The sequence below is a fragment of the Protomyctophum bolini genome (genome assembly GCF_963924005.1).
Source record: "Protomyctophum bolini genome assembly, chromosome: 22".
NCBI lineage: Eukaryota > Metazoa > Chordata > Actinopteri > Myctophiformes > Myctophidae > Protomyctophum > Protomyctophum bolini.
Window position 1 is genome coordinate 14,942,660 of NC_137883.1, and position 24,756 is coordinate 14,967,415.

The following is a 24,756-nucleotide window of genomic DNA, read 5'->3' on the forward strand; positions in this document are numbered from 1 at the left end:
GTTTAGGTATAAGGGGTAATGTATGTAATTTCTTTGATTTTTCTTTGATTTCTTCATGAAAATGACTGAGAACGTGCTGCATAGTTAACATCTAAATAAAACTCACCCACAACATTTCTGCCATGAAAAGGGTAGGCCTATAGCCTTTTTATATTAGGCTACTCAAAAATAATAATAAATAATAATGTGGGAAATAAAAATAATAAAGTAAGGGACCCATAAAAATGTGTCCGCGACCGCGACCCACACCCGACCCACTGTTTGGTGCACTATAACCTATGGTTGCTTGTTTCTCTCGCAAAGCCAAGCCTGGCAACACTGGTGGTAGTAAGTGACTAAGTGTGTAGATTTTCAGAGTAGTTTGTTAGACACACAGACACAGTAGCCTACACACACAGAAAGATAGACAGGAGTATTCACTGTCTCTCTGCGTGTGACCGACTCCGCGAGTCTCTCCGTCCATCGCTCCTTGACTCTGGCCGGCTTGGTGGCCCTTCTCGCGGGCATCATCACCGCCAGTCCGCCACCATGGTAGTCGGTTGGTGGGTCTGGCTGTTAGCGGCGGCTCTGCCTCTGCTCGTAGCGGTGCAGAGGCTGTGTTTCCCTTACCTGTGGCGGGACACGCTCTTCCTCTGCCGGGTGGTGAGCCGCGGCGTGCGGCTGGAGCTTTACCGAATGCGCGGCTCCGTGCCCACAGTGGCCGACAAGTTCGCGCTCCAGGCGGCCAGGATCCCCCACCGGCCGTTCATCATCTACGGGGACGAGACGCACACCTACCGGTAAAAGTTGTAAAACAAAGCGCGTTATTGAGTGACTGTCACACCGGTTTGTTTATTTATGCATGATGTTATATCGCCCTGCTCTGATTTGCATCAGAATCATGAAGTTATTTGTTTTTTTTGTTATTTTTCTTCCTATGTCACTAACTTTAACACTAGGCTACAACAAGCAGATGTTGTTGGGACCGACTTATTCTGCAAAATTGTGCTATAAAAACAGTAAAACTAATATAAAATTGTAGTAATAATAATAATATAGTATGATAATACATTATAATAATAAACTGCAATGCAATAATGATAAAGTCCTGGATGTAATGTGAAGAAGACATATAGGTTCAGGGTCTTGTCTTAGACAATTGGCAGTACAATAGCTTATCATTTAGCAGCATTCATCATAATCATAATTTTCAGGTTGAACATTTTTAATTCATCAAGGCCAATGTGAAAATGGTGGGATATATTCCTCAGCCCAGTAGGAAAGTGCGTAAAAGATTTCACGTAAATTGCACTCTGCTTTCATGATTTGAGGCTTTTTGTTCAAAAAGGGCCAGTCTGCAAACTTTGAAAGCCAATGTTGGCCAATTAGGATGGAATATGAAGTATCGGACAGATCCTTCTTGAGCGCATGACTATAGAGATACTGTGTAACGTTTTGCGGGATTTTTGGACAAAATCTGGGGGAGGAGTAATAGCAAAAAATGTGTTTTACAAAAGTCGGCCTCCTGGTGGCGCTATAACAGGCCATTCTTTGGGGCTAGGTTCATCATTGGCATCTAGAGATTGTGTGTACAAAGTTTGGCATGGATCGGGCCAACGGTGCCGGAGATTAGCTGGTTACGGACGGACGGACACACACACGGACAGAGTGCAAAACATACTCTCTCCCCATGCCTTCGGCCTTGTGGAGACAATTATGTAATTTCATTAAAGGATGTAAAATCATTAAAGGACACTTTCAACCGGTCTTAAATATAATTGGTCCTTGCTCATTATAATTTGTCACCAAGTCTGTCTACTCACTCTGGCCCCTTTTCATTATGGCAAGTTTGTGGCTGGAGGCAGACAACATGGAGACTGAATAAGGAGTCAACAAGATATAAGATATTAAATCTGAACCTAGCGTCAGGAAATCCATAATATAAGATTATAAATATGATAAAATAACATAAAGGATAATATAGGGCTGAGATGATTAGGCACGTGGATGGTGACATGACATTAATGATGATAAGGAAAACAACCCGGGGTAAACAGGCAGTAGGCTAAGAGTAAAATGGAGAAATGACGATATGAAGACTGAAGAGTAAGGTGACAATATGAATGACCTATATGGCATGGGCCAAAGTTCAGGAGGATATTGGACATTGACCACTGGGCATTAGTTTGTAAACGGATAAGACATCATTATATAACATTGATGATGTCTGAGTAGCTTCATGATGCTCAGTGACATCATAGTTGGGTTTAGTGTTCTAGGGTTGAGTAAAAAAGACATATTTTGCCCACCGGTCGACACAGGGACGTGGATGAGCGCAGCAACCGCGTGGCCAACGTGTTCCTGTCGGCGGCGGCGGTGCAGCGGGGCGCCACCGTGGCACTGCTGATGAGCAACGAGCCGGACTTCGTGGCCGTGTGGCTGGGCCTGTGGAAGCTGGGCTGCTCCGTGGCCTTCCTCAACACCAACGTCAGGTCCAGGGCTCTGCTGCACTGCTTCCACTGCTGCGGAGCCACCTCGCTGGTGGTCGGAGCAGGTGCGTACTTGTTGGTTCTCTCTTTTTTTTTATTTATTATCCCATGATTTTTGTAACCCATTTTTTTCACCCAGTGTCAATTGTCTACGCTTCCTGGGAAAAGCAACGGGCTGACCTCATGTTTCCTTCAATGCATGAGGAGTCCAAGCTGCTTCTTTTCACCTGACAGGGGGGAAGTTTCCCCCTGCAACTCTGCCTAACCTCAGTAAAACTATGCCTAAACATAAACTATGCCTAAAACTAAAACAGGGCGCTGGTGGACGTGCGCAGGTTTGTGTGGAACTATGTGATTGTGTAGTCGCAAAAGCATAGACATGACCGCTTTAAGTCAGTGGGGAAGCACACAGCGTATCATGCGTTGGTGCACGGTGCAGGCGTTTGTAACACGTGGGCGAGCGTATAAAGGCATTGAAAGAGCCTTGTGTGTGTGTGTGTGTGTGTGTGTGTGTGCATGTGTGTGTGTGTGTGTGTGTGTGTGCATGCTTGTGCGCATTTGTGCGTGTATGTGTGTGCGTGTGCCCGTCCCTCTAGACCTGGTGTCCTCTCTAGAGGACATCCTGCCCAGCCTGCAGGAGGACAACATCCAGGTGTGGTCCATGACGCGGGGCACTGACTCTGCCCACGTGCTCACGCTGCTGGACAAGATGGACGCCGCGTCGGCCCGGCCCATCCCTGCGCAGCTGCGCCACGCCACCTCCCTTAAGGCCCACACCCTTTACATCTTCACCTCCGGGACCACCGGTAGGTAACCCAGAAACACCTTCACATCCAGGACCACCGGTAGGTAACCCAGAAACACCTTCACCTCCAGGACCACATAGGTAGGTAACCCAGAAACACCTTCACCTCCAGGACCACCGGTAGGTAACCCAGAAACACCTTCACCTCCAGGACCACCGGTAGGTAACCCAGAAACACCTTCACCTCCAGGACCACCGGTAGTTAACTCAGAAACACCTTCACCTCCAGGACCACCGGTAGGTAACCCAGAAACACCTTCACCTCCAGGACCACCGGTAGGTAACCCAGAAACACCTTCACCTCCAGGACCACCGGTAGGTAACCCAGAAACACCTTCACCTCCAGGACCACCGGTAGGTAACCCAGAAACATCTTCAGTGGTGAGTTAGGGTTAGTATTCACGTTTCTGAGGGGCGCTAGCCCCTCCTATGCACAGCTTTGTGTGTAGGTTTTTAATAATTATAATAATATAATAATTTTTGTTTGTCAGAAAACATATGTCAGGATTTAGAAGGTAAAAGTACTAAAGTATTGACATCAAAACGTACTTAAAGTATGAAAAGTAAAAGTACTTATTATGCAGAATGTTTTCAAATGTATACAAATCTTTTGGAAATAGCAGATATACAAGCTACAATCACAATGCGTCGCAATGTGACCTGATCTTATTCTACTTGTTTGAAAACGTATAGTTACTTTGTAGATATTTATTATTATTACTAAGCATGAATTAACCACTTCAACCCTATGAATTGACTAAAACTAAAAAAAAACAGATTACTACGGTAAAATATGACTAAAACATAAATGGAATTCTATTCAACAGACTATGACTAAAGCTAAATCAAAATTTGCTGTCAAAATCAACACGGTGGGAGGTTGAGTTGTGTGTACAAGTTTACAATTACAATTTAGGCATTCAGCAGACGCTCTTATTTCAGAGCCACTTTCAGTAAGCACCAACAACACATGCTAATAGATCAAATTCATATAAATAGCTATTCATCAAGAATCATAAGCAAACTAAGAACCTATTCATATACAATAAATCTATTCATATACAATGAAACTCATATACTCATGAAACTATGAGTATAGAGTGATATATCTACATAACATGCTATTTGAATTACATAAGTTGAGACTTTGCATACGCCTGTAAGGTTGTCGAGGCTAGGGAAACTGCTATGGCAAGTGTGTTGTCCTGGCTCTTTTAGAGAAGGTTCTGCCAGCCTCCCGGTGTAGCCAGGTCGCGATAGAAGTCTAAATAAATAATCATCCATCATCTTTATGTGTTGTGGTGTCTGCGTTTATATTTGTCACACAAAACCTGGCAACACTCGTGTCCCTATCCTAGGCCTCCCTAAGGCGGCGGTCATCACCCACCTGCAGACCCTGAAGGCGGCGGCGGGCTTCTGGGCGTTCGGAGCCACAGAGAAGGACGTGGTGTACATCCCCCTGCCTCTGTACCACAGTGCTGCATCCATGATCGGCATCGGAGGGACCATCGAGCTGGGTAGGCCCAAAATAAACAACCTTACTCCATACGGTGATGCGGTCCATATACAGGGTGATACAGTCCATATACAGGGTGTTACAGGGACCATCGAGCTGGGTAGGCCCAAAATAAACAACCTTACTCCATACGGTGATACAGTCCATATACAGGGTGATACAGTCCATATACAGGGTGATACAGGGACCATCGAGCTGGGTAGGCCCAAAAGAAACAACCTTACTCCATACGGTGATGCGGTCCATATACAGGGTGATACAGGAACCATCAAGCTGGGTAGTCCCAAAAGAAACAACCTTACTCCATACGGTGATACAGTCCATACAGGGTGATACAGTCCATATACAGGGTGATACAGGAACCATCGAGCTGGGTAGGCCCAAAAGAAACAACCTTACTCCATACGGTGATGCGGTCGCAGTGTTGATTTCCTCGACTAGAACTATTAGAAAAATGCTCGTCGACTACCTTTTTTCACTGAGGAAAGCTACATGAAAACGAAATATAAAGTACAGTAAGCTATGATGACTAAAACTATGACTAAATATATTGACAATTTCGTCAACAAATAGTTACAAACTAGACTGAAATGTTAGGGATGGCGATCCAGTAGAACTAAAAGACATTTTATGTTTGGTAGCGCTCAGTTGTTGCGTGCTGAAAATAACATGGCGCAGCACTTGCAGATCTGCTATTTTCAGCATGCTGCCCTCCATCAAGGGCAGCCAAAATAAAGTCTCAGTCTTAGTCGACAAAAGCAACTGTACATTTAATCGACTAAAATCTTATGATATTTAGTCGACTAAAACTAGACTGACACTAAAACATTTCAGGTGACTAAAATATGACTTAAACAACATAAAAAGTTGCTGTAAAAATCAACACTGATACAATCTTTCCCACCACTGAAAATGTTTGCCTGACCAAGTCCTGATGTGTGATTTGTGAAACGGCACAAAGGGAAGCTGTCCACACACTAGTGCTGATTCCGGAAGAATTATTGCAATATGTAAAATTATGTTTAAGTCATATTCTACATACTGCCAACCAGGTGAAGAAGTCACAGACTGAGGCTTTTTAACCTCAGTTTGCCCCTTGAATAAGACACAGGTCCTGACAGTACATTATGGCAGTGACTGGACAGACCGGCATTAATTTCTGAACGTAAATGCTAGTTTGTACTTACTGTCTGTCCAGCACTGGTTAGTACATGCATGGAGTACATCCATTATCATGGTACTTGGCCGGTCTTTGATGTCAGTGGTCACTGGTCACCCTACCCTGCATGTGTAATCAATGCAATGACAGGGCTGCTTGGAACATTTGTCTGTCTGTCTGTCTGTCTGTCCGTCTGTCTGTCTGTCTGTCTGTCTGTCTGTCTGTCTGTCTGTCTGTCTGTCTGTCTGTCTGTCTGTCTGTCTGTCTGTCTGTCTGTCTGTCTGTCTGTCTGTCTGTCTGTCTGTCTGTCTGTCTGTCTGTCTGTCTGTCTGTCTGTTTATTTATTAGTGTGGTTGCCTTTAGGCAAGCAGACTATTGTTATTGCACTTAAATCTGTGAAAACATTTAAAAATGTTTAAATCGTGCAATAACTCTCTATTCTCCCCTCCGGTTGGCCAGCGATTCTGAACTTTTCCCAAGGCTTTTGGAGGCTTTGCCCACATCTGATTGAACAGTATAGCTGGTATGCGAGTTACATCATCATCATACCCAGAAGTTATGCGTGGCAAAAAGAACAACGTTACACGATGTTAAACTCACTTTGCCACTCGATTTGCCATTGACTTAATGCGTGCGGCCGTACGCATTAAGGGTGACATACCCAACTCAACTCTTCTAATTGAACAATATTCCTATAGATATAGGCAACCACACTCGCAATTCCACAGGATTGCATCAATTGCAGTTCATACGGTTCAGTGCAGCTCAACAGTCAGTGTGAGGGGGCGGGGTGGTCAGGAGATGTCTGAACTCTGTGTTTAAAGGCTTGAAGGCCATTGTCTGTGATGGAGTCAACTACATGCTCTGGTAGGCTGTTCCATTGTCTGTGATGGAGTCAACTACATGCTCTGGTAGGCTGTTCCATTGTCTGTGATGGAGTCAATTACATGCTCTGGTAGGCTGTTCCATTGTCTGTGATGGAGTCAATTACATGCTCTGGTAGGCTGTTCCATTGTCTGTGATGGAGTCAACTACATGCTCTGGTAGGCTGTTCCATTGTCTGTGATGGAGTCAATTACATGTTCTGGTAGGCTGTTCCATTGTCTGTGATGGAGTCAATTACATGTTCTGGTAGGCTGTTCCATTGTCTGTGATGGAGTCAATTACATGCTCTGGTAGGCTGTTCCATTGTCTGTGATGGAATCAACTACATGCTCTGGCAGGCTGTTCCATTGTCTGTGATGGAATCAACTACATGTTCTGGTAGGCTGTTCCATTGTCTGTGATGGAGTCAACTACATGCTCTGGTAGGCTGTTCCATTGTCTGTGATGGAATCAACTACATGCTCTGGTAGGCTGTTCCATTGTCTGTGATGGAGTCAATTACATGTTCTGGTAGGCTGTTCCATTGTCTGATGGAGTCAATTACATGCTCTGGCAGGCTGTTCCATTGTCTGTGATGGAGTCAACTACATGCTCTGGCAGGCTGTTCCATTGTCTGTGATGGAGTCAACTACATGCTCTGGTAGGCTGTTCCATTGTCTGTGATGGAGTCAACTACATGCTCTGGCAGGCTGTTCCATTGTCTGTGATGGAGTCAACTACATGCTCTGGCAGGCTGTTCAAATGGACCCGTAAGGGTCAAGAGTTAAACATCTGGATTACTTAATGTACAATAAGTCGTGTGGACAAAATCTTATCCAAGTTGTGGACAAAATCTTATCCAATGACAACAAAATAAGTCTTGGGTCTGAGAGGCTTTAGCCTCTCAGCTGATTCGGCTCAAATGCAGAATAAACAATGGACATCAATATGAAAAGGGTTGAAAAGCACCCGATTACATAATAGTCATTTTTTGTGAGTGTACATGTCAACGGGTTAGGAAAACAGAGCGGTCCTTTGACAGAGCCCTGTGTTCCTCCAGAACGTATGATGTGATGATGAACAAAGAGCTTGGCCTCACTGGACCCTGTGTCTCACCATTAAGGGCTTAATGAGCGAGGACGTGCACAACCACACGTGTACACTGCACAGTTGGCTTGTTGTTCAAGCAGCGCTGCACGCACGCACACATGCACACACATACACATGCACACACATACACATGCACACACATACACATGCACAAGCACGCCAGTGTTGCCAGATTCTGTGAGATTAATGACCGTGGTGGAAAGTAACTAAGTACATAACTTAAGTACTGTACTTACAGTAAGTACAATTTTGAACTTTACTTGAGTATTTCCAATTTCCAATACTTTTACTTCTACTTCACTACATCTCGGATCCAGATATTGTACTCCACTACATTTATATGAAAACATTAGTTACTTTGTAGATTTTGGTTATTATTATTTTTTTTGTAATTATTATTACAAAACCCACTGACGTCACTCGCCAGTGAAAGTATTGGGAGGAAAAGGCAGGTCGCACCCCGGCTGACTCCGTAGAATACTTTGATAATATTTTGATCAATGTATCAATATTACTTCAGTTTAACCACTTAGACTTAGACGCTCTACAGTTTCTAAAACGGACCTCAGTCGCACCGTACCGTTCTTTTTCTATCCACATAAAATCTGTTCTGTGCTCACATGTTGGGAGCTATCTGCTATCTTTGGTGAACCATCTACCCAGAATATGGACGCTGCCGGTCAAGTGCTACCTTAAAGGGACATTTCACTGCTGGAAGAAACTGCACTTCATGTTAATAGTATTTGTAATACATAACAGTTGCACCCTATGGCCAGAAATATAATGAAGTCTGTGTGTTTGACTAGGGGGAGGCTGTTTGGAGGTGTGACTTGTAGTCCAGGAAGGAAGTGTGACCACAAACTTTGGTCATGAACATGGCGTCATGCACTAACATATCCAAAAACGTTTCTTGTGTGCTCATTAAAATAAGATCTGGTTGCAAAAGGGGTGAAGTGGCCATTTAAACTAACTTGTAATTGTAAAATAGAAAATTGTAATCCTTTAATATGTTACTACCCGTTTACGCCATCGTATTTTTCATTAATGTTTCTCATTATTTAAGTTTCAGTATTTCTGTACCGCTATCTGTCCTATGTTTAATACTCCTATCTGCACCGTCCGGTCCTATTTTTCATACTCCTATGACGGCTGAGTTTCCTCTCACTGGATCAATAAAAGGTCTATCTATGTATCTAGAGTTGACGGGACAACGTCCATCTATGTCTGTGATAAACATTGCGTGTGGACACTAGGACGTTACCTCTAAAGGAGGACATTGTGTGATCTCCAATAGCCTTATCTGTGCTTTTATTTACAGTCATATTTGCGCTGCGTCCTCCACCCGAAAGCACAGTGCGGCACGACGCCTGAGCTGTACCGTCTGCTTGTGTGATGCGCTTTGGATGATCAGAGGGTCTGTAATGGAAGGGGACGTTCGGTAGGTCAATCAGAGGGTATGTAATGGAAGGGGACGTTCGGTAGGTCAATCAGAGGGTATGTAATGGAAGGGGACGTTCGGTAGGTCAATCAGAGGGTCTGTAATGGAAGGGGACGTTCGGTAGGTCAATCAGAGGGTCTGTAATGGAAGGGGACGTTCGGTAGGTCAATCAGAGGGTATGTAATGGAAGGGGACGTTCGGTAGGTCAATCAGAGGGTCTGTAATGGAAGGGGACGTTCGGTAGGTCAATCAGAGGGTATGTAATGGAAGGGGACGTTCGGTAGGTCAATCAGAGGCGTGACTCCCTCTTTCCCAGCGGCACTTGCTTTGGCAATGTCAACGGAAGTTCCGGAAAAGACGTGCTGTGATTGGCCAGTAGTCACTTGAGTGGCAGCAACGCAGCATGCCTTAAGTTCAGCACTTCAGCTTGACTCCCTCCTCCCGCTAGAGACAGGTCGCTCCAACGAACTGCAGCGACCAATGAGACATCTATATATTTTTGTATCTATGGTTAAAAGCTGAAGATTATGAGGCTATCATTCCAGTGTGACTGTTAGGCCTGTCACAATTTTTACATAATCGCCTAATCGCAATTATTTGAGATCGTCATTCGTTGCCCATGCATTTTTCAAAAATGGCAGAAATAGCAGATCTACAAGCTTTTAGATCAGCTCAGTTTGCTGTGTCATTCCAAGTGGGACGTGACTGAATGTGTTGGGTCTGGTTTGCTGTGTCATTCCATGCTGATTGTGTCTGAATGTGCTGCGTTTGGTTTGCTGTGTCATTCCATGCTGAATGTGTCTGAATGTGCTGCGTTTGGTTTGCTGTGTCATTCCAGGCGGGACGTGCGTCCTCAAGAAGAAGTTCTCTGCCTCGCAGTTCTGGAACGACTGCAGGAAACACAACGTGACAATCTTTCAGTACATCGGGGAACTGTGCCGCTACCTCTGCAACCAGCCCACGGTAATGTAACGCATGCACACATGGCATGCACGCACGCATGCACGCACACACGCACGCAATATACTACTAAATCCTCCTGATTGACCTCAGTTCACCATCTTTCTCCATCTCTCTCTCTCTCCATCTCTCTCTCTCTCTCCATCTCTCTCTCTCTTCCCTCTCTCTCTTCTCTCTCTTCTCTATCTTCTCTCTTCTCTCTCTCTCTCTCTCTCTCTCTCTCTCTCTCTCTCTCTCTCTCTCTCTTTTCTCTCTCTCTCTCTCTCTCTCTCTCTCTCTCTCTCTCTCTCTCTCTCTCTCTCTCTCTCTCTCTCTCTAGAACAGCGTTCTTTCTATAGAGGCTATGCGTGTGACATCATCCTCACACCCGGAAGTTATGCGGGAATGCAGCATGCCTACTTATGCTACATTCTGGCCTTGACAGCACATGCATCCAAACAGAAAAACCTGATTGCATGAAATGACGTTAAACAACGTTAAACTCACTTTGCGATTTGCCACTAACTTTATGCATGCACATACCCAGTATATCAGAGAGAGTTATTGGAGTGTGTGCGTGTGTGTGTGCGCGTGCAGACAGACAGTCAGACAGACAGACAGACAGTCAGTCAGACAGTCAGACAGACAGACAGACAGACAGACAGACAGACAGCGCCAAAGGGAGGCAGTATAGAGACCAGGATTACTGCATGATTACTGCATGTTTTTGTGTGAACGTACCTACCCTAGGAGACACGGGGAGAACATGCAAACTCCACAGCTTAGTGGAGCCAGATACACAGTGTACGAGATTAGTAAGACAAAGACAAAAGAAGTAAAAAGCCAGATAAAATACAAAATATAACATCTGCACTTGACCGAGTTATGCATGTGCTACAGTACATAGATCATGTTTCATCTATTTGCAGTAATGTGGCCATATCAGCCATCATCCATGAATGGATTAAAATATATCTCTGCTCTGGAGGGGGGAAGCTTGTATGTCCAAAACAGTTTTTTTTTATTATTAAAAAAGAAAAGAAAGGAAAAAGGTTAATCTAGCCGATCTGCAAGCTCATAACGCATTGCATGCAACGCATTCTGAGTTTGTAGATTGGCTATATTTGCAACACTATGATGAAGTATGGGCATGAATTTACGATGTACAGTGTCAGCCAGCTACACAGTGGGACTGTGTGTGTGTGTGTGTGTGTGTGTGTGTGTGTGTGTGTGTGTGTGTGTGTGTGTGTGTGTGTGTGTGATTCAGTGTGAATATGGCACGGTCAAAAGCGCTCTTTGTTCAGACTTAACACAGGCCGTCTTTGACGGTGGCAGTCTGTCAGTCGCGTCTACGCATGGCATTCCTCTTCACTCCCATTCACCGTGTTAACCCGGAGAAAGGCGTGCTTTCTGACAGTCGTTCACTGCGGGAAACTCGTTTGTTTGTGTAAACAGGCAGGCCCCACAATTACGTCACCAAAAGTAGAGCCCCAGACGATCAGGTTTTTTAGGGACAAGTCCTACACACACCACTGGTTACTTTGACTTGATTCAAGTTTCTATTAGAGTACATCTTACAATAAGCACATTTATGTATAAATAAACATAAATCACTAATTAATTAATTGTATTTATATTAAACTTCAATATATGAAAAGAGCATTTAACTTCAATAGAGGGTATGCGTGTGACATCAACATCATACCCGAAAGTTGTGCGGGAAGTGGCAAAAAACGGATTGCATTAAACGCTGTTAAACTCATTTTACTTTATGCATGCGCATGCACCCTCTATGATACAATGAACAAGCACCACAAACAAGTAAATATGAAATACTCACAATCTGAACATTATTTCACAAGCCAACCATTTAAAACAGCTATTCTCTCAAGTTTTCCTCATGACATACTGTATCTTTGGGGGAAAGATTTACATATCTATGTACCATTAATAATATTAATGGTCATATGTCATTATTAGTACAGCAATAAGCCACAAGAGGTCTCGGGTTACCATGTATTTTATAATGGCTGAGAGGTGTGGTGTCTCCAACCCTACTCAGCCATGTGGCAAGAAATTAGCAAAATAATTGCTATTTTGATCAACGCCTGTTATCTCCTACGTCTATAGAGCGTCGCAGTCCCTCCCCCTTTCAGAACGAGTGGCCCAGGAAATGAATCGCAATGCATTTTGACCATAGGCATTTCTTAAATTATTAATTTAAAGACTTTTTAAGCGTCGTACGAAGCCAACTCTTGTCGTGACAAATCATGACAACACACACAATATTTTGGACCAAACAAAGAATTCGAAAGTAGAAAAAAACGTCAGGTTACAACACTTTTTTTGTTGTTTTTCTTCTTTGTAATTATTTGTTTGGTCCAAAATATTGTGCTGTCATGATTTGTCACGACAAGAGTTGGCTTCGTACGACGCTTAAAAGGTCTTTAAATAAATAATTTAAGAAATGCCTATGGTCAAAATGCATTGCGATTCATTTCCTGGGCCACTCGTTGTTCTGAAAGGGGGAGGGACTGCAACGCTCTATACAGCATGGCATTGTGGACAAAATCTTATCCAACAACAACAACATTCTAATAATGGACCTTGATGTGAAAAAGGTATGAAAACCACTGCTATAAATGCTCTCTCTCTCTCTCTCTCTCTCCACGCAGGCTGATGGGGAGCGCCATCACAGCGTGTGGATGGGCGTGGGCAACGGCCTCCGGCCCGACGTGTGGCGGCGGTTCCATGCGCGCTTCGGGGAGGTGCGGATGTGCGAGGTGTACGGCTCCACCGAGGGCAACCTGTGCTTCATGAACCACACGGGACGCATCGGCGCCGTGGGCCGCTCCAACGCCATCTATAGGGTGAGTGCATAGAGTTGTATATAGTCTAGAGAGTGGACAGCCCCGCCCCCACTGTTCATTTCAATGGAAGTTGCTCAGTGGCGTTTTTGAGGGACCCAGAAGAACGCTCTACTTCCACATTTTTTGATGTGACCACCAACATTTGGTTGGCAAAATGCGGAAGCGCTAAAAGTGCTCTGTGTTAAACCCCAACTGCGCGGGGCTTAGTGCTCTGTGTTAAACCCCAACTGCGCGGGGCTTACTCATGCTACATGCACGGGCAAAAAAAACCCTGCTTGCAGCTCCAGCTTTGGCCAGTAGGGCCGCTCCAAGGCGAGTCTTTTTTGAGGTAGGGGCGCTAGCGCCTCCAACCGTTTGGCTTTCATAAATTACGTCATGTGGCAGCCAGGTCTATGGACTTTTAATGTTTGGCTAAATAAAATAAAGTGTGATTCTTAGTTACTTTACACCAGTGGTTCTCAACCTGTGGGTCGGGACCCCAAGGGGTGTCCCCCACATATTTTGGGGGGGTCTCCAGAAGACAGTGGAGTGACAATTTGAGGAGTTTTAAGACATTTTTAATAGTTGAAAGAAAGCAAAAATTACCATTTCGGAATGAAAAGTCATCAACAAATTATACTATAAAAACTGTCGAACATTTGTCAAACAAATTGTCAAACTAAATGCAATGCCTCAACTCCTACATTCCACATGCTTGTCAGGGTGGGGGGAACTGGGGAGTGGGAACTCCCCAGTTCAAATATGATTTTTTTAGGGGGATACCTACTGTAGCTCAAATATGATTATTTTGGGGGGTCCCCAGTTGTACTGGGAGAAGTGTAAATTTTGACAGCAAATTCTTATTTAGTCTCAGTCATTTGAGCACACCATTTAGTTTTAGTCCCTATTTAGTAATAATTTAATGTTACTATAGTCTTAGTCGACTAAATACCAAAAGATTCGTCTTTTAGTCTTATAGTCAACAAAATGAACAGTGCTAGGGAGTGTCAGTGACCTGGCCGTCAAGTCCCTCTGAGCGTGAGCATGTGGCTACTTTATTTTGATCTTAAGCAGGTGGGGGGAGCGGTGGTGGTGGTCGGTTTATTTACTAAGAATAACAAGATGTATTATCCAGGTCGATGGGTCACAGACACAGGTCACACAGGCATGGGTCAACAATCTGTCCACACGCACGGACACACACACACACACACACACACACACACACACACACACACACACACACACACACACACACACACACACACACACAGGCATGGGTAGGTAGGCATGGGTATGCCTAGTAGTATGCTGGGTATGCTGCTAATCCACCAAAGCTGCTGTAAGGTTATAAGAGCATTAACATTTAATCTGTTTACCGTTTCACTGATCAGGCAAAACACAAGGCACTTAAATCATCTTCACCTCCTTTATGGTAATTTGATTATATTCTCACCAAAACTCCTTTCCTCGTCTGAACATTTGGACATGGCACAGCATGGGCACCTTCTTGCATTAAGTTCCTATGCCCAGTTTAGTGGGTCTGTGTGAAGAAAAACATTGGCTGATGATTGGCTGATCACCCCGTAGCGATGATTTGATTGGTTGAGCAAAGTACATATTAAGTGAGGGCAGGAAAAGTGACACAAAAAGTGATTGGCCGGAATGACATTCGGGATGATTTAATTGGCTGAGCACGGAATGTGATGGATGATGATGATGATAAGAGTGCTCCTCAATTAAACACACACACACACACACACACACACACACACACACACACACACACACACACACACACACACACACACACACACACACACACACACACACTCACACACAAAAGCACTTCTATAAATCAGTGGTTCTCACACAGCTGTGGTGGTGGCCTGGCTAATAAGCCATAAGCCTACTGTGGTGGTGCTTGGAGGTGGAACTTGGGTGGTTGGGTAGGACACCTACTGGTCGACAAGAGGTACTGCTGCCTGAAGGTCAAATTCGACTGTTCCTGCTCAGTGGTAGAAATACATGTCAGTGTTTTAGGAAAGTTTTTTGAATAATGAATAATTGAATAGTTGATAATAATCATATATTTTGTAGGAAACAAAAGATAAAGGGACCCATAACAATGTGTCTGCATCCCCATGTTTGGGAAACATTACAGTTGGCATTTAGCAGACCCTCTTAATCCAGAGTGATTTACAGTAAACAAGAACAACACATCTTAATACATCAAATACATAGAAATATAGTCATCAAGAATCATAAGCAAACTGCGATCTTTGGGACCTTATAAAACCCTAATCTTTGATCGGAGGGGCTATGGAGGGCACTTCCGGGTTTCTTTTTGCGCATTATTGTCCCGCCTATAGTAATGGGAGGGAAAATGTGAATGTTCACTCAAAAGCATATTATTGTTCTCCTTGTGTTGTTGACAGCTCCTGTTCAAGTATGACCTGGTGCAGTATGACATGGTGAAGGACGAGCCTGTGAAGGACCACCACGGTTTCTGTCTGCGAGTCAACAAGGGTAAGCTCACCCACCAGCAGGGTGGCAAAGTAACTCCAGGACCATATAGTTTATTTTTATTTAAGTGGTTCTCAACCAGTGGTCCAGGGACCACCAGTGGTCCTTGAGGGGGTCCCCAACTAAATGAAGGAGAGTTTGTAATATAGCCTAGGTCCGTAACTCTTGACAGTGTAAAATTAAATCTGTAAAATTGTTAAATATCTGCATTACATACCGTAATTTACAAGAAGTCTACATAATTAGAGAATGTAGATGAATTGTTATTTTTGATCAATGCTTGCCTGTTGTCTCGCCTATGGTATATCAATACAGCATGGAATTGTGGACAAAATTGTTTTCAACGACAACAAGGTATTCTAAATCTTGGGTCTGAGAAGCTAAATCTCATAAAAATAATGGTGGTCCGTGTGGCTTAAATGCTGAATATATAATTGGCCTTGATATGAAAAAGGTTGAAAACCACTGGTTTATTTGATCATCTTCACCAGTATCAATACAATCATACGTCAACATAAGCATAATGTGTTGAAATCCCCACAGCAGTATCTTAAATCACCTCATATAAGAACTTTGTCAACCAGGCTTTACTGTCAGGGTGTTTATTATCGTTTATTATATTCATTCATATTTGATAAAGCCTGTTTCTAGAGAAAATGTAATTAGTTCTGCCTTAAAAGTCTTAAAACTACACTTCCGGTTCTGAAATGCTGTTACTAAAATTTGTCACGCTCCGTCAAGACAAGACAATTGATTGGTGAACGTTGTGTGCGACGGGTAGCAGCTCGGAAATGACATTGTAGGCCAGTCAATCATTTGACCCAAAAGACATTGCAATAGAAATCGTTTTTTATGATCCTTAGGATCATCCAAATAGCATATTAAAATTGATTATTATATACATTTTGGATTATGGCAAATTCAGGGGTTGAACTTTGGGGTACCATTAAAAACCTGTCAAACTTGGCAAACATTTCAAATTCGAATTGTGCTTTAAGTAGCATGTGACATGTCAAACTAGGGGTTATTCATGATTCTGAGTCAATTGCAAGCATTAGCTTTGCACGGAAAACAGTCCTTGGGCTAGAAACGGCCATAGCCACTTGCCCAAATGTGCTGACCTCATCACAGCCGTGGACAAATTTAAGCCAACTCGGATCGTGACAAATCATGACAACAAACAATGTTTTGGTCATGCCCCTTTTTAGCTTACCGGTAGATTGACTGGCCTATTGTGGTCTTTGCATTGTTTGACTCATTTCTAGCGTTTAGTTACTCTCTTGGTATAATTTGTACATTTCCACCTTCAGTCAATGCTTCATGTCCATAAGAGGGTGTGATGGGGTCATTTTGTTTATACTGTCAGAGTTAAATGGACACAGATTTTACAGTGTAGATTTGACTCATATATAAAGAAGCTTTTAACTTGCTGTGCAGTGGCATGGCATTAATACATTGGGGCGCACACATATTGGTTGTTTATAGATTGATTGCATGATTTGCATCTGATACCACATTTTTTTTCTCCGTCCCCCAGGCGAGACGGGACTGCTGCTGTCCAAAGTGAGCGCCACCAGCCCGTTCTTCGGATACGCCGGCAGCAAGGTGCTGACGGAGAGGAAGCTGATGAGGAACGTGTTTGTGACGGGCGACGCCTACGTCAATACGGGCGACCTGATGGCCGAGGACTGTGACGACTTCATCTGCTTCAAGGACCGAGTGGGAGACACCTACAGGTAGGCCAGGGGAAGTGCATCCTTCATCTGCTTCAAGGACAGAGGGGCCCTCCTGGTGGGCATTGTTAATTTTGACAGCAAATTTGGATATATATATATATATATATATATATATATATAGACTTTTTAATGAAATTCCAATTAGTATCAACCCAATAACACCCAAGTGCGACCAAACATAAGAATCTTTTATAGTTCTACTAATCTACTGGATGTCTTCTCCACTTGTCCCTCCCTAACATTTTAGTTATATTTGTTGACAAAATTGTCAATATATTTAGTCTTAGTTTTAGTCATCATAGCTTAGTTTTTATTTAGTTTTCGTCTGTGAAAAAAGGTAGTCGACGGACATTTTTCGTCAGTTTTAAGTCGATGGAATCAACACAGCTACAGGTAGACGAGAGGAAGTGCATCTTTTTTGGCGGGGGCTCTTTCTCATAGATGTATATATAAGAAAGCTAGATGGCTCACCCGCGCTCTGGCCAATGGAGAACGGCGTTGCTACGTGGCGGCCATCTTACTTCGGGGCAGCATAACATTGTGTCTATGGGGCATGTACTTTTAAATAACCATAACATTGTGTCTATGGGGCATGTACTTTTAAATAACCACAACTTGCTCAATTTTCAACCGATTTTCAAACGGTTTGGTTTGTTATAAACATCAGAGACATCTTCATACTTTTATGCTTTTATACGACGTTCATATAAAAAACTAAATTAAGCAGATAAGCGTCCTGAATCATCAGCGAGTTATGACTGTTTTTGTTTGAGCTGCCATTGAACATACTGTACTGTAGTCCCGAAGCAAGATGGCTGCCGGGTGAACTACGTCAGAGACTCCGCCTTGAGCCATCTAGCCTTTATATATGTCTGCTTTTTCTGACTTTATTGATAGGATGAAAGTAATCTGACAGGAAATGGGGGTAAGACACGCGGCAAAGGCCGTCGGGATCGGGAGTCGAATCCGCGGCATGCCTTCCGGCTGGCTCAGCAGCCTAGGTGCCCAGACGGTTGAGCTAACCGCCCGGGCCGAGGAAGTGCATCTTGCCCTGATGCATGCCTCTGGGTCACTGATTCCGCATTAAGGTCATACTGAATTGTGTGTTTCTATTGGCTGATTGTCAGGTGGAAAGGTGAAAACGTGGCGACCACCGAGGTGGCAGAAACACTGGGTCTGGTGGACTTCATCCAGGAAGTCAATGTTTACGGTGTGGAAATTCCAGGTATTGTGTGTGTGTGTGTGTGTGTGTGTGTGTGTGTGTGTGTGTGTGTGTGTGTGTGCACGTGCATGCGTGCGTTGTAACGATACAGTAACTGCATCGGTGCATCAATTTTAATTTCAACAAAAGTATATGGATAAGTAAACGTATCGTATCAATACTAAGTACTTGTGCATTGCATTTAGCAACTTTAAGAAGATAAAAGAGAAAGAGGTGTTTAATTACTTTTCCATTCAATATCGCTAGACTCGATAAATGTGTGTATTCTCTGTGTTCATGTCAAGGTGTGGGTTTGTCCATATCATGTGTGCATAGACAAAGTCAAAATACAAATACTGTGTGTGTGTGTGTGTGTGTGTGTGTGTGTGTGTGTGTGCGTGTGCGTGTGCGTGTGTGTGTGTGCGTGCGTGCGTGGTCCACAGGAAATGAAGGCAGGGCGGGCATGGCCGCTGTCATCATAAGAGCAGGTCATGCGTTCGACGGGAGGAAACTATTCGATCATGTGGCGAACGACCTGCCGGCCTACGCCCGTCCCATCTTCATACGCATTCAGGTACATCAAATGCATAGAAATAGTCATCAAGCATCATAAGCAAGCTAAGAACATCCGTCTAACAGTAGAATATCTGTACAATGAAACTATAACATTACAGAATGCTATGTCTACATAATATGCTAAATAAATTACATGTTTTAGCCTTTGCATGCGCCTGCATTGGTTGTCGAGGCTATGGCAAGTGCTAGTTAGGTTGTTATTAGTAAACAGTGTTTACGTTTCATTGCAGGAACACATGGAGATAACGGGCACCTTCAAGCAGCAGAAGTTTCAGCTGGTGAAGAGCGGCTTTGACCCGTCCGCTGTCACGGACCCGCTGTACTTCCTGGACGCCTCGGAGAAGCGCTACGTCCCACTCACACACGCCTTGCACCAGAGCATCCTGGCGGGAGAGAGGAAGTTGTAACGAACACTTTGACAATGTCTGTTATAACGAACGCTCGCCTCGGGCCACGGCCCGGGACGCCCCACAGCCAGGCTTCGTAATGGTTACGCGTGCTGCTGCCAAGGTCCGCCCGGATGGGTTTTTTTGCACTGAAAGCACGTAATGTGTCGGGAAGCCTTCGTTTTTTGGAACTTGTATCCATGTTGCGTTGAACCTGTCTGTGGACAGTGACAAAACAAAGCCAGTAACCTTTTAAGCCTTATTTAGTTTCCACACTGATGTCTCTGCAACAGAAATAGGCTATCTACAAACTCACGACCCGTCTCGGTGCATACGCTGTGAGCTTGTAGATCTGCTATTTTTCGAATAGCTTTTTACTTTCTGTTTATTTTGATGGGACAAAGCATATTAATGGACATTATGAACAAATGCAATGTAGAATAGATGCACCGGATTTAGCAGAGATGCTAAGTTTCATCCGCGTAGTCCGCACACAAAACATAAAAATGAAACAGGCAAGCAGTGAAGCACATAACACTACGAGACAAAGCATAAACACATTACATACAAGAAACAGAGTACAAGGTATAAAGTGCATCTATATGGTTTAGCAGCGTTTCTATAAGGCAATACAGAATTGTAACTAAAGTAACTTGTGCACAAGTTACACTGAAATGACTGAAATCTAAACTGACACGGGCGCTGTCCCAGTTTTAATGGGTTAAGGGGCTTTATTTTAGGGTTTTCTTTAGGGTTAGGGTTTAATAGGTAACGTTAAAACGTTACCAAACTTACCAGAATAATTCAATCACGGGATTTGAATTCTGTACTTTTGTTTCAGTTTGTTTTTTGTTTTACCAGAGGACTATCTTCAGCTTGATGTTTCAAATTAATCTGTGTTTTCAAATGGCAACAATAACCGAACTACTAGCTCAAGTCTATGCTATTCTTTTAATAGATTTGGTGTAGAGAGGTAAAAAAAAAGAGAGGGCCTATTATAGATCCCTGGGGGACTCTGGTCAATGAAGTATACAAATGTACCATTCCAACTCTTCACGCTTTCCTGATCTTTTCCTTTTCTAATTCTACTGCTTTGCTACTGAAAAGAAGTGTCCAGCAGAGGAACTCTTATCTATTCAGGGAATCTGTCTAGAATTAACATTTCACTGACGATCTTCTGACAATGCACTGATAATCTACTGAATAGCCAATTTGGCATTTCTAAAATGACACATGTATAGGTTTACGTGGTTGATATGCGTGTCTCTGCATATCCACACTGTCAGTGGTATTGCTGCTGACACACCCACATTAGGCTGCATGGCACGTCCACACCGATGGTTTAGCTCAGTCGGTAGAGCACTTGCCTCTTGACCCCTTGATGCCGGGCACCTCCAACCAATTCAGCGGAGGATTAGCGTGGCTTGGGCGTGGCAAGTCTTGCGGCGAGTGCTGGGATGCTGATGGTATGCGTTGCGCTCCACCTCAGCAGTCCATCTCACAGGAGTTTATCCCCGGCGCACACTCGAGTGACTTGACAAAGTAATTTACGAATCAGACTTCTCAGCGCTTGTATGGAATACACTTATAATACCTGTGACTCAATTGTGGGACCAGGTGGAAATAATGTAACCTTGTGTATATAGGAATATGTAGTCAAGTAAATGTGCATTTTCATATTTTTCTTAACCCGATAGTGTTTTATGTGACGTTTTATACAGTACATAACTAGGTCATTCCTACAGTACTATTGGGTGGCATTTCAGCCTAGTAACTTTTTCAAAACATTTGTATTCTTTTTTTTTTACAGGACCTTTCTTGTTCAGCTGTCAGAAAAACATATTTTACTGCTTAATGCATTATTCCAGTTATTTCCAAATTGGAGAATCTCCAATAAATCTATTTCTATACACAGGAATACACACAATGGTTAGTAGTCTTTAGGGTGGTTGTGTTCCATTTGATATCCTCCTTCATTTCAGCAGCTCACAAATCTTGCTGCTGTGTTTGCAGTGCACACATACACCGATGGTGGAGGAAACCATGCAAGGGTGAAGGCACCAACCTGCACAGGAGCAATTCGGGGTTTCAGAGTCTTGTCAAGGTCACTTCAACATTAACTCTGGGGGAGCCCGGGATCGAACTGGGAACCTTGTGGTTCCCATTCGGGCATATACAGTACCCTCTCTACTCCGCCTATACCCCTGGACCAGTGCCGCTGCCCAAAGGGAAGTTGACGTTGTGAGTAGGGTCCCGATCAAGTTTATTTATTTTTCTCCCAATCCGATTCCGATCATTTGATTTTTATAGAACACTTATGCCATATCACAATAGTAAAATATCCAAAATCACAGTCAAATATCCATTCTAATATCATGATAGGCCTATGGATATACTATAGGCAAGGGCAGTTGACGTGAGTAGGGATCAAGTAGCGATCAAGTTTTTTTTTCTCCCGTCCGATTCAGATCATTTGAAAATCGGCCCCTATTTCCGCTCACGTGATCGGATTGGGACAAACCTAGCGGTGAGCTTGTAGATCGGCTATATGAACTATTAAAAAATGTTTTTCAGAATAATAAAAAAGGCAAAGAAGTTTAGGGATAAGTGGTTTAGCACTGACGAAAATAGTGCCCTATAAGTGCACTGTGTAAATAATTTAGTTGGCACACATTTCCTAGAAGGCATGAATTTACATATATGCCTATAAACTTTCCTTAACGATTATATCTGGTTCCCGTATTTGTTTGTTTCTTTATTTATCTATCCTTCCTTTAGGTTTAGGAAATGATAGTTCATCCTGAGTCATAGTCATGGTATACAAATCCTACGGATTACGGGATGTAAACCGGAGATGGCATATCTTGCCCTTTTTTAAACTAGCTCCTTGCCACTCAACACACTTCCACTTGGTTTATATAAATCATAGAGCGCACTAACCTGACGCACTGGATGGGAGGGGAATCCCAGTGCCATCGCTATTATTTATATATCTATGCTCAAACCAAGTGGAAGTGTGTAGGTCGAGTGGTGAGGAGCAATAGTTTCAAAAAGGGCCAATTAACCTTATTGGTTGCTGTTGCTGCTGTGACCACTGTTCAATAAAGGAGAGATCACACCAATATGATATAATGTTTATTAAAAGGAATCTTTTGGCAGCATGGAGCGGGCAGGATAACACATTTATTGCTAGATTATTTTGGCGATTAGACTCCATGAGCATTTTAGCAGGTATATGAAATTGAAGGGAAAGAACCCCCCATGGAGTCTAGACGCTGGTGGTGGTGGAGCAGATGCAAGGCCCACTTCCCCTTTGGCTCCTGGATTTTAGCAAGGTGGAGCTGGGGATGGAGGTGGGTTGGTCGCTGGCTGAAAGGAGAATGACAGGTTAGAGACAGGGCATTTTAAAGAACGAGCCTAATCGCTGGTTGGCTGCTGCGAAAAGTGCTCGCTTGGTTTTGTGAATGAACGAGCTTTGACAGCGTGGGAACGGAAGTGACGTAGACTATTATGATACTGAAGACGAAGGCCGAATGGAATGGTTAAGATCTTCCTTATTGAACCTACGCTAAAAGCTACATTTGCCAGATTTTGCAAACAGAAACAAGTAGCCAGGTCTATGAAAACAAGCCAAAAGAAGCAACTGGGCTGTGTGTTTTCCACTTTATGTAAGTAACAACATGTAACAACAGAGACATTCTAGGCCTAGGGCTATAGTTCAGATGGAGGTCCGTGGACAATTGCATGCTTTACTGGGGGTCCTTGACGGGAAAAAATGTGGGAACCAAGCCAAAAGTTACTTATAATAAGCAGGCATGGCAACACTGGCTGTGACAACTGAATGGGAAGTGAGGTCATGAGGAGTTCCCCAGCTCCTTGGGAAACGGGTGGAGACCTTAGAGTATACTCTAAGGTGGAGACTGGAGAGAGGCCTCCAATTGCCTTATTATCCTACCACGCTGAGGTGAGTTTGAGGTGTTATATTAGCTTTTAAGCTGCTTATCCTTAATGTCATTAAGGAACTGATGGACTTGCGTGTAATTTCACTTTGATATTCCTTGGTATAGCCTATTAGCAACAACTAATCAGGATGAAGCGCTGTTGTGTGATGTTGAATGAATATGTTGTATTATTGAGCTCTGCTTGATTGTGAATGATGCTGAGACAGACGGGCAATTAATGCAGGCCTGGATTGTATTTGTTTCATGTTTTGTCTTGTTATAATTTGGTGAATGAATGAATTGAGCATGTGAAATATAGTGGAATCGATTTGGAAATGCCTTTATGATGGGCATTACTAAGTTAGCCAGTTCTGTTACCTACATTTTACTGATTTGTTTGTTTACCTCAGGGAATTCAGTTTGGCTTGAGGCCAGCGTTGGGAAAAAGTACTATTGTATATAAAATGTATTGCTATTGCAAATAGCCGAAAATAGCACATATACAATCTTGTATATTCGCTATTTTCAAATGGCAAATGTATAGGGTTGAAGGTCGGTTTTGTGATAATACTAATCCGATTTGATATGAAAATCAAAGTGAGTGGTGCGACTCCGTGTGGGGGTCCCCGGGGGGCCAAAGTGCCCAGATACATTATATTTTGTTTTACTGTAAGTGATATGGTCAGCTTCTGTTGTTTTAAATGTGCTCTAAAAATAAAAGTTTTATTTGATATAGGCTCTGTAGGCTATGTTGTGAAAGGATACAACATATGTCTGGCTCTCAGTCACTTGAAATTTTGAGTGGTGCAACCACTCCAAGGAACATCAATGTTTGTGCTCACCTATGTATGTGTTCATGAGCACCAGTATGAGTACCAGTATGGGCGCTGTTGTGCCATGCAGAAACAGAGAGAGAGAGAGACAGTGCTGCACTGTTGCCTGCTAATGAGAGAGAGAGAGAGAGAGAGAGAGAGAGAGAGAGTGAGAGTGTTGCACCACTCGGTTCACATGCTGTGATTCTTTTTTTCTTTCTTTCTTTCTTCAGCCGATTAGAGCCCTTATAGATCAAGATCTGATCTGAGGTCTCTCGCTGTCAATGGATTCCTGTGCTCTGTGGCTTTGGACCTGGGCCACCCGGCGGTTTTCCTATGGAGGCTTCTGATGAAGACTGCTCAAAGTAGGAACCCCCTTCAGGCCTGTCATGATTATGAAATTTTTACTGGACGATTAATTGTCACTCAA

General features: G+C 43.4%; 1 protein-coding gene across 1 annotated transcript; it reads left to right on the forward strand.

Moving 5' to 3' along the window:
• The first annotated feature begins 208 nt into the window (after window positions 1-208).
• On the forward strand, window positions 209-21,481 carry slc27a6 (solute carrier family 27 member 6). The gene is made up of 12 exons (XM_080755361.1): window positions 209-779; window positions 2,301-2,533; window positions 3,065-3,274; window positions 4,632-4,790; window positions 10,199-10,323; window positions 12,975-13,169; window positions 15,587-15,677; window positions 17,212-17,410; window positions 18,538-18,635; window positions 19,055-19,185; window positions 19,418-20,058; window positions 20,118-21,481. Exons 1-11 carry the CDS (start codon window positions 529-531, stop codon window positions 19,592-19,594), a joined length of 1,869 nt encoding a protein of 622 aa, XP_080611487.1. The 5' UTR covers window positions 209-528; the 3' UTR covers window positions 19,595-20,058; window positions 20,118-21,481.
• The last annotated feature ends 3,275 nt before the right edge of the window (window positions 21,482-24,756 follow it).